This window comes from Perca flavescens, chromosome 5 (assembly GCF_004354835.1).
Source record: "Perca flavescens isolate YP-PL-M2 chromosome 5, PFLA_1.0, whole genome shotgun sequence".
NCBI lineage: Eukaryota > Metazoa > Chordata > Actinopteri > Perciformes > Percidae > Perca > Perca flavescens.
The window spans coordinates 19,919,556-19,931,107 of record NC_041335.1 but is presented as its reverse complement, the minus strand read 5'-3'; the positions used below and the strand labels follow the sequence as shown (position 1 = coordinate 19,931,107).

General features: G+C 44.4%; 1 protein-coding gene across 3 annotated transcripts in view; it reads right to left on the bottom strand.

Annotated features, from left to right (window-relative positions):
- Positions 1 to 11,552, bottom strand: part of agtpbp1 (ATP/GTP binding carboxypeptidase 1) — a 34,307-nt gene that overhangs the window by 21,443 nt on the left and 1,312 nt on the right. For all 3 annotated transcript variants that reach the window (XM_028577343.1, XM_028577344.1, XM_028577345.1), the window contains exons 3-4: positions 9,593 to 9,652; positions 7,981 to 8,111 (exon numbers count right to left, since the gene is read on the bottom strand). In XM_028577343.1, coding sequence (XP_028433144.1) covers positions 7,981 to 8,111; positions 9,593 to 9,624 — 163 coding nt within the window. In that variant the 5' untranslated portion in view covers positions 9,625 to 9,652. The remainder of the gene's footprint in view (positions 1 to 7,980; positions 8,112 to 9,592; positions 9,653 to 11,552) is intronic.

Below are 11,552 nucleotides of genomic sequence, written 5' to 3'. Positions count from 1 at the left end.
GCGGATCTACTCACCTCGCACATTGCTGCGCTGTGGCTTTTGGTTCCTTTACTTTGTTTTTACAGCACAGCATTCATCAGGCACATTTTCACTCATCAACTCCCAACTTTACTGTTTTTACAGATTCCTCTCATCTATTTGTTGGACTTGATTATTCTCGATGCTAGATTATTTTGTGGTAAATAAATTACTTTATTTATGTGTCTCTCGTTTCTGCGACTGGCTGTGACATCTTTGGTTCTGCTTTGTTTCCTTTGGTTTTGCAGCAGAACCACTCACTACACAACTGTCCATTGTGAGTCCAACAATATATAGGGAGGACAATAATAAATCAGTAGAGTACTCTTTTAAATAAACGTACAGACTATCAGTGCCTATTGGTGTCTGTCCAAAATGCCTACAGACTCACTCAACATCGATGGCTCCACCCAGGTCCGCAACCTCGGAATCACCCGTGACCCTTTTAAATCAGGTTACAAAATCCACCTTCTTCCACCTCAATAACATTGCCTGCCTCTGGCCCTTCCTGACCTCCGACGCAACACTTACTCATGCCCTCATAACCTCCAGACTTGACTACTGCAATAGCATCCTCTACGGTTCACCCAACAAGATCCTCAATAAACTCCAATATGGGCAATATACCAATATTGTGATATGAGACTAGATATTGTCTTAGATTTTGGATATCGTAATATCATTACTAGGGCTGTAGCAATACACTAATCTCACGATACAATACGATGCACGATATTCAGCTCACGATACAATATATCACGATATTCAGCAAACGATACGATTCTATATATTTCGATACACTTGCATCATTTTCTGAAAGATTTAAAGGGGACCGAGTGATTTTGGTGACATCTTGTGAGTGTTCCATTTACTTGGATTTAATTAATTGAACTGAAAACATCAATTACACAATATATGTCTCTGACTGGACAGAGAGTCTACAGCAGGGATCATCAACTACATTTTTGTCAGAATTTTTCTAAGCACTCTGGCGGCCGGACTTTCAAATAAAGAAAATAAAATTAATTTATACCTAATACGCCTATTCTTGTTCGAAATTTTCACTTTCTTACTGAATTAATGCTACTATTTTTTAACATGTATTAGTGTGAGAAAACTCCTAAAAACATGGAAACTCCATAATGATAACTGGCTCTTTAACTAGAAAAATATCTCAGACTAGGAGGCAGTTCACTGAGGAGTGACGGTTAAAGTCTGTGATTATGGAAACATTGTAGTATGCAGCATCCTGATTGGTGGAAAATGCTTGCAGAAAGAAAGGCTGTTGTCAGGTAAACATGTCACCGTCAAAGACACACGTAAGCAGAGCTACCCACACCCATGTTTCTACTGTTGCTTAATTAAATATAACATCAAAAGAGAGAAGTTGTCTGAGTCGTGTTTTAAACAGACACACCTGGGGCGAAGTTGGGAACCAGAATCAGCTTTAAATCTAGTCCTAATCTAGTCCTCACTAACACGGGCCCAATTATAGTAACTACATGAAAACTTCACAATTGTTGCATGAAATGTGGTTTGTGTTTAGCTTACATCATCATTTTCTATCATGTGAACCATCACCTTATCGTGGTGGAGAGGTTTGTGTGTCTCTGTGAACCTGAGGGCTGTGTTGTCTGGAGCTTTGTGCTCCTGGTAGGGTCTCCCAAGGCAAAGTGGTCTCAGGTGAGGGGCCAGACAAAGAATGGTTCAAAAACCCCAATGAAGAAGCAAGGTAGAGATGGAGTGACCCTGCCCGGAGGAAGCCGGGGCCCCGTCTGGAGCCAGGCCCAGGCGGCGGGCTCGTCGGCGAGCGCCTGGTGGCGGGTTTGCCACGGAGCCCGGCCGGGCACAGCCCGAACAAGCTACGTGGCTCCCATCTCTCCAGCCCATGGGCCCACCACCTGTGGGAGGAACCGTTGGGGTCGGGTGCGATGCCACATGGGTGGCAGTGAAGGTCAGGGGCCTCGACGGACCAGACCCGGGCGGCAGACGCTGGCTCTGGGGGCGTGGAACGTCACCTCTCTGTGGGGGGAAGGAGCCGAACTGGTGCGGGAGGTGGAGCGCTACGGTTAGATCTGGTGGGGCTTACCTCTCGCACAGTCTCGGTTCTGGAACCATACTCCTGGATAGGGGTTGGACTCTTTTCTTCTCCGGAGTTGCCCAGGGTGTGAGGCGCCGGGCGGGTGTGGGGATACTCACAAGCCCCGGCTGGCGCCGCTGTGTTGGAGTTTACCCGGTGGGCGAGAGGGTCGCCTCCCTACGCCTGCGGGTTGTGGGGGGAAAACTCTGACTGTTGTTTGTGCATATGCACCAAACAGGAGTTCGGAGTATTCGGCCTTCTTGGAGACCTTGACTGGAGTCCTGCATGGGGCTCCAGTGGGGACTCCATTGTTCTGCTGGGGACTTCAACGCACACGTGGGCAATGATGGAGACACCTGGAGGCGTGATTGGGAGGAACGGCCTCCCTGATCTAAACCAGAGTGGTTGTTTGTTGTTGGACTTCTGTGCTAGTCATGGATTGTCTATAACGAACACCATGTTCGAACATAGGGATGCTCATAAGTGTACCTGGTACCAGAGCACCCTAGGCCGAAGGTCAATGATCGATTTCATAATCGTTTCATCTGATCTGAGGCCGTATGTTTTGGACACTCGGGTGAAGAGAGGGGCAGAGCTGTCAACCGATCACCATCTGGTGGTGAGTTGGGTCAGGGGTGGGGAAGACTCTGGACAGACCTGGTAAGCCCAAACGTGTAGTGCGGGTAAATTGGGAACGTCTGGAGGAGGCCCTGTCCGACAGACTTTCAACTCACACCTCCGGCGGAGCTTTTCGTGCATCCCTGTGGAGGCTGGGGGCATTGAACCCGAGTGGACAATGTTCAAAGTTTCCATTGCTGAAGCTGCGGCGAGGAGCTGTGGTCTTAGGATCTTAGGTGCCTCAAGGGGCGGTAACCCACGAACACCGTGGTGGACACCAGTGGTCAGGGAAGCCGTCCGACTGAAGAAGGAGTCCTTCCGGGATATGTTATCTCGGAGGACTCCGGAGGCAGTTGCAGGGTACCGAAGGGCCCGAAGGGCTGCAGCCTCTGCCGTGAAAGAGGCAAAGCAGCGGGTGTGGGAGAAGTTTGGAGAAGACATGGAGAAGGACTTTCGGTCGGCACCAAAGTGTTTCTGGAAAACTGTTCGCCACCTCAGGAGGGGGGGGGGGAACCATCCAAGCTGTGTACAGTAAGGATGGGACACTGTTGACCTCCACTGAGGAGGTAATAGGGGCGGTGGAGGGAGCACTTTGAGGAACTCCTGAATCCGACTAATCGCCCTCTATGTTAGAGGCAGAGCTGGAGGATAACGGGGATTGTCGTCGATTTCCCAGGCGGAAGTCACTGATGTAGTCAAACAACTACACAGTGGCAAAGCCCCGGGATTGATGAGATCCGTCCAGAAATGCTCAAGGCTCTGGGTGTGGAGGGGCTGTCCTGGTTGACACGCCTCTTCAACATTGCGTGGAAGTCTGGGACGGTGCCAAAGGAGTGGCAGACTGGGGTGGTGGTTCCTCTTTTTAAAAAGGGGACCAGAGGGTGTGTGCCAATTATAGGGGTATCACACTTCTCAGCCTCCCTGGTAAAGTCTACTCCAAGGTGCTGGAAAGGAGGGTTCGGCCGATAGTCGAACCTCGGGTTGAGGAGGAACAATGCGGATTCCGTCCTGGTCGTGGAACAACGGACCAGCTCTTCACTCGCAAGGATCCTGGAGGGAGCCTGGGAGTATGCCCAACCGGTCTACATGTGTTTTTTGGATTTGGAGAAGGCGTATGACCGGGTCCCCGGGAGATACTGTGGGAGGTGCTGCGGGAGTATGGGGTGAGGGGGTCTACTCAGGGCCATCCAATCTCTGTATGACCAAAGTGAGAGCTGTGTCCGGGTTCTCGGTAGTAAGTCGGACTCGTTTCAGGTGAGGGTTGGCCTCCGCCAGGGCTGCGCTTTGTCACCAATCCTGTTTGTAATATTTATGGACAGGATATCGAGGCGTAGTCGGGGTGGGGAGGGGTTGCAGTTTGGTGGGCTGGGGATCTCATCGCTGCTCTTTGCAGATGATGTGGTCCTGATGGCATCATCGGCCTGCGACCTTCAGCACTCACTGGATCGGTTCGCAACCGAGTGTGAAGCGGTTGGGATGAGGATCAGCACCTCTAAATCGGAGGCCATGGTTCTCAGCAGGAAACCGATGGAATGCCTTCTCCAGGTAGGGAATGAGTCCTTACCCCAAGTGAAGGAGTTCAAGTACCTTGGGGTTTTGTTCGCGAGTGAGGGGACAATGGAGGGGGAGATTGGTCGGAGAATCGGGCGCAGCGGGTGCGGTATTGTATTCAATCTATCGCACCGTTGGACGAAAAGAGAGCTGAGCCAGAAGGCAAAGCTCTCGATCTACCGGTCAGTTTTCGTTCCTACCCTCACCTATGGTCATGAAGGCTGGGTCATGACCGAAAGAACGAGATCCAGGGTACAAGCGGCGAAATGGGTTTCCTCAGGAGGGTGGCTGGCGTCTCCCTTAGAGATAGGGTGAGAAGCTCAGTCATCCGTGAGGAGCTCGGAGTAGAGCCGCTGCTCCTTTGCGTCGAAAGGAGCCAGTTGAGGTGGTTCGGGCATCTGGTAAGGATGCCCCCTGGGCGCCTCCCTAGGGAGGTGTTCCAGGCACGTCCAGCTGGGAGGAGGCCTCGGGGAAGACCCAGGACTAGGTGGAGGGATTATATCTCCAACCTGGCCTGGGAACGCCGATCCCCAGTCGGAGCTGGTTAATGTTGCTCGGGAAAGGGAAGTTTGGGGTCCCCTGCTGGAGCTGCTCCCCCCGCGACCCGACACCGGATAAGCGGACGAAGATGGATGGATGGATGGATGGTGAAACAAGACCCAGCCTAGTGGTGAATCTGCAGACAGATGCTTAACAGTGTGCTCCTCAGCAGTAAGCTCCCCCTGCTGCTCATAAGGTGCCTCTGCATCCCGTTGGTTTCAGACCCTCCCACCAGCCTTTGGGCCACGCCTCCTCATTTACATTGACATGTGTCAAGTCCAAATGAAAATCCAATGTTAAATTGAAATTCAAAAGCCAAATGAAAATTAAAATCCAATGTTAAATTGAAATTCAAAAGCCAAATATTAAATGAAAATTAAAATCCAATGTTAAATTGAAATTCAAAAGCCAAATATTAAATGAAAATTAAAAGCCAATGATAAATTGAAATTCAAAAGACAAATATTAAATTCAAAAGCCAAATGGAAAATTTAAAAAATAATATTTTTAATTTGATCTCGCTTTGTTTTCCCTTTGGACTTTCAATTTCTCTTTGGACTTTCAATTTGAATTATGAATAAATATTTCCTCCATAGGTGAGTGCATTGATAAGTATTGGCTTTCTACTCACAAAGGTTTAATTGTAGCCTATTTACAGAAAAGAGACCAGCGTGAGTTCATCTGCCCCAGCGGCCGTTGGTAACTGTATCGTTCCCAGTCAGGTGCTGCGTGTATGGATCACCTTTAACACACACACACACACACACACACACACACACACACACACACACACACACACACACACACACACACACACACACACACACACACACACACACACACACACACACACACACACACACACACACACACACACACACACACACACACACACACACACACACACACACACACACACACACACACACACACACACACCTCGGCTCAGCTGTTTGTGTGTTTTAACGCACACACATCTCGGCTCAGCCATGTGTGTGGAGCTCGGGCATCGCTGTAGGCTACATAATCCCGGCATGTGAAGAGAGATGTAAATACAGGGGGCTGGGTTTTTGCTCTAAATGCTTGAAATACGGTGGCAAATAGACAAAACACAAGCAAATTAAGAAAACAACTTCATTAATTTGACAACACATGCGCAGCATTCAGCAAACGCGATGCAAATACACAAAACACAACCAAATACATAAACGCAATGCGAATAAAAAACGATGCAAAAAGAAAAGCACACAAACCCCGAAAACAAATGCAAAAAAACGCTGCATCCAGATTCCACAACGGAAGTTCTCCAGACCTCTAGAGGGAGCAGCTAAGGGGAACAACTGGATTTTCGACCCCTTTTCTGCCTTTTTATTAGAGTCGGGTATGGCTGCATAGTAAAAAGAGAACTCTTGTCTCATGCCCTTATTAATAACATAATATATTAGTAATATACAGTCTCTGCTCCCGTCTCAGATGGGAGGCTAGTGCCGTGCTCGAGCTTCGACTTTTCAAAATAAAAGCTCACGTTTGGTCGGCTCGTCTTCCTTTGGTGTTTTGGATGTTTTTGAACTAACTTTGCATCGTTTTTTATTTGCATCACGTTTATGTATTTGGTTGTGTTGTGTGTATTTGCATCGCGTTTGCTGAATGCTGCGCATGTGTTGTCAAATTAATGAAGTTGTTTTTCTTTTTTCGGGGTTTGCTTTTCTTTTGGCATCGTTTTTTAATTGCAGCGCGTTTGTATATTTGGTTGTGTTGTGTGTATATGCAGCGCGTTTGCTGAATGCTGCACATGTGTTGTCAAATTAATGTAGTTGTTTTCTTAATTTGCTTGTGTTTTGTCTATTTGCATGCGTTTTCTGAAGTTGCAGGGCGTTTGCTCCTGTCGGCCACCGTATTGAAATGATAAATAACAGAACGCATTTTTTCCTCTTTACATTTTGTGAATTCATGATTATTCTGGGGGCCAGACTAAAAGCTTTGGCGGAGGGCCGCCAGTTGACGTTGGCTGCTCTACAGCGACACTAGCGGCTGGCTGACCAAATCGCTCTTCCTGCAAAGTGAACGGGGGTAAACAACATGGGGGATTTGAATGGGACTTATGTATCGATACTCGCGGCATAAAAATCGATATACTTTCTTGGGGGAAAAAATATCGATTTATATCGCAGAATCGATAAAATTGCTCAGCCTTAATCGTTACAGTATATGGTAAGTGTTGTCTTTTCTTGGTTTTAAAGGCTGCATTACAGTAAAGTGATGTCATTTTCTGAACTTAGACTGTTCTTTTATTTGCCGCTAACCAATTAGTCATTATATCCACATTACTGATGATTATTTATCTAAAAATCTAATTGTTAAAATATTTTGTTGAAGCACCAATTGTCAACCCTACAATATTGTCGCAATATCGACATTGAGGTATTTGGTCAATAATATCTTGATATCTTTTTTCTTCATATCACCCAGCCCTACTAGTACTCTAATATATGTCTCCCCCCCTCTGCCGACCTCCTTCACCTTTATACCCCTCAGGTCTGCAGACACCAACCTGCTGCAAACCATCCAGACCAAAGAGCTGAACCTGGGGTGACAGGGCCTTTGCAGCTGCTAGCCCCTCCCTCTGGAACGCCCTCCCCAACCACATAGTAGAGGCCAACGCCCTGACTATCTTTAAAAAGGCCCTCAAAACTCAACTATTTGAACTTTCTTTCCATAGCCCAGTCAGCTAGCCCAGACCCCTAACTATCTTATTTTTCCTTTTCTTTGTGATCTTTTATTCTGCTCTGTAAAGCGACTTTGAGTAACACTATCTGTTCCTGTCGGTGTCTGTCCATGGCAGGTATTTATTTATTGGGAGAGGTTACTGTATGTCTATTCTTTTATTGTACATTGTATAGCATATGCAATGAACACAACAATGGTTATTTCCTTAAACTGCTTTTGTAATTTACTGTAACAAGAAACACTTCTTGTATTAACATATTACACTGCAGGTATGAGGCACTGCCAACAATGCAGTTTAAGGCTTATACTGTATGTCATTGGAGCGACAAGCAAAAAAAGGGTGGCAGCACTGCACATTGTTATCCCACTTAACTAGAGATAACACCACTATACACATACCAAATGTCTCTGAACAAACACGTTTGTGTGTGTTGTGTTGCTCTCACCCTGTGTCTGTATGAGATGAAATATCTTTGCAGTGATCTGTCTTGCCGTTTCGACATCCCTCACCATGGCCTCCCCATTCATCCTCTCCAGTTGGCCCAGGAGCATCAGTACCCTGGAGTTACTGGGAACGCTGGAAACACACACGCACACACTTTCACCTTAAGGATATATGTAAAAAGGATAACTTAATTCATAAACTCATTCCTGTATTTGAAGAAATGAATGAATGAAATAAATAATATTATATATATATATATATATATATATATATATATATATATATATATATATATATATATATATATATATATATATATATATATATATATATATATATATATATATATACATACATATACACACACAAGTCCATCTGGAAAGGGCAGAGCTCACATAAGTATCACACACAGCATAATGTTTCATGGTGCTGTATTCAAAAACACAGATAGTGGATGCTTTAATACATAAGCATGTGCTAAAAGAAAAATCGGTCATGATTTCCTGCTCCATGTCTAGGATTAGAAAGATTAGGATGATGGATCAGTTTCAGTTTATCTAGCACTGGGTGACACTGGAAAATAAACATAAAGCAGGACCTCATATGTGCAAATGCCCTTATATACCCACCGTGAGTCAGAAATGTCTGAGCCAAAATAATAACCCACAAAAATAGCCTGTTCTGTAATATAGTGCAATGCTAAGAAAATTATAAATTGGCAAGCGATGTGCAAATACCGACTTTAAGATGTCTATTTCAATAAAATTGACTGTTAAGGCGGTCTCCTAGGGCTTCACTATTTCTGGGATAGTGTCCCATCCTCCATTTATAATCTTAGCTCAGTGGTGCTTAGCTGGAAACAGAAGGTTAGGTCAGTGGTTGGTAGAGCAATAGCAAACATGGGAGAGAGAATCAAAACTCTGTAATGGTACCAAGTGGATCTGAGTTTCTCATATGTCCTTATAAAGACAGAGAGACACAGGGACAGAGAGAAAAAAGAGAGACGGAGACAGAGAGAGAGTGTGTGTGTGTGTGTGTGTGTGTGTGTGTGTGTGTGTGTGTGTGTGTGTGTGTTGGAAAAAATGGAAAAGTATGATGAAAAGATTGATGCAAGTCTGGACAAAATGAAAACATACTGAAGGAGAAGTAAAGCCTCAATAAACACACTGCATAAATCACATAAATTAACACAGATAAAAAAAAAAAAGAACAATTATAAATATTCAACCATGATCAGGACAAATACAATGAAAGGTTTATTCCAAGGTCGGTTTCCACTGCATTAATGATTAGTGTTGCTATTTTCATCATCGCAAATAAATGTGGAAGGTTCAAGCAAGGCCAACTAATTATCTGCTGTGTTTTACAAAAAAACTCTTTTCAGATACAGACAGTGCAACAAGAACATAAACAATAGTGACAAACACTGGTGCATAGACAGTGACAAGGTAGAATAGTGCAAAAGCAGGATCACATCACAGAGAGTAAAGGTAAGCACTCAGTGATGGTTGTGACAGAGCAGCTTTCACACAAAAACAAACTATATCACAGACTGCATGCGTATTTGTGTAAGCAAAATAATTAGTTTGTCTTTAAATTGCAAATCAACTCACCCTTTCTCTGTGGCCATTTTGGGTTTGTTCATTTTTAACTACTTCAACATTTCATGTCGCCTGCAAGAGAAAGAAAATAAAGACCTTAGTGACAGAAAAGCATAAACATCTATCTATCTATCTATCTATCTATCTATCTATCTATCTATCTATCTATCTATCTGTGTGTGTGTGTCAGTCCTTCCAGAAAAATGCAGAGTTTTTTTGTGATTGTTGCAGGCAAAAATCCTTGATTATGCGGCATTTTCTTAAAAAATGCGATGGAATATGCGGGATATTTATGCAATTTTATGCAATGAAATTGCGGGAACTTTCAAAAACTGCGGTTTGATGAAAAAGCATGTAAAAAAGAGAAAAACAAGTGATTCCCCCCAACACCCTGCTTTTCGATGATGTTCACGTCGCGTAATTACGTCACCTCATAACGTTCCCATGGCAACAGGGGAAAATGGTTGCATTTGTGTGAAGTAAACGCAAAATTTTTCAACTTTCTGCTAAGATATATGTGACTTTTTTACAACGAAAATGCGGGGATTATGAAATCATGCAAGCCCTGCATATTTTGCACAGAAATCGGCAATTTATGCGGTGAAAGTGCGGCGTATTTGAAAAAATTATGCATTGAATTATGCGATCGCATGATACCCGAACCGAGACCGTTGGGACCCGTTGGGCCGGGTTCGGACAGATATTTAGAAATGATGTTCGGGTTCGGGTCGGGCTCAGTCACATCAGTGTGATAAGGCATTGAACATTTTAAATTTAAAAAAGCTTATTATGTAGGTGCGCGTCTGTGTTAATGTGCGCTTGTTGCCCCGTGTGCATTGATGCGCTCATCTGTTGACATTTCCGAATGCCTTCCTACTAGGGCTGTGCTCGATTGAAGAAATTCTTAGTCGACTAACACTCATTCAATTGTATCGACTAATCGATTAGTTGATTAAATCAACAGATCTGTAAATCTGAGTTCCTCCGCGAAGAGTCATGCAAAAGCACCACTTTAATTCTTGTGTTTACCAGAGATGTGCTCGTACGTTTCTTGGAAATAAGTCATTCAGCATGAAAAAAGCATAAAATATGACTAATTGACTAAAGAAATCTAAGTTGACTAAGACCAAAATGACCGATTAGTCGACTAATCGGCTAAGAGGGAGCAGCCCTACTTCCTACAGTTGCTTAATAAAAGTGGGCTTTCCACACAAACAAACATTTGTCGGGCTCGGGTCAGGCTTGGACATAAATATCTTAATGCCTGTTGGGCTCGGTTACTGCTCTGTTGGACACGGGCCGGTCTCCGACAGAAACAGACACAAAATGCAATTAAAATGTCTGTGCAACATCAACAGGGCCCTTACGTGACAACAAGATGCATTTGTTTAAATTCACCTACCCGGTCTCGATCTCGTAGCTCGCCCTGTTAGCTGGTAGCTGCTAGTCTGTTAAGAGGCACAAAGGCACTCTAAAACCTGCCCCGACAACTGCCATTTTAGCTCAGTGGAAGCTCGTATTGAAAGTACTCGCATATTTATAGCGATCAAGAGTAACGTAAAAATTGGCCGGAATTCTCCTTTAAGTCTACTGCTAACTAATAACTTTACCATTGCCAAAATACCCCTGCAAATCAAATCCCCTACTTTAACCGTAAAGCCACTAAACCTGTATGGAAATTAACACCTTTGCTGAAATGTTAAATTCGTTAACATTACATTCTCGATCGATTACATTCTGAATCTGCAACGTTCTCTGTCAGGTAAATCAGTAAGTCAGTAGTGGGTATACAGGGGAGTTGCATATGAAGTGGTTTGGGGTCCTTCAGTAAGTAATTTTGAGGTACAATTTGGTTTTGATGAATTCTACAATACCACAGGCCAAGCAATCAGCCCGTTCCAAACAGGCACATTTTCAACGGGCACGGCACTAGTACTGTACAATTTTAGAAATGAGCATCATAAACCTTTGC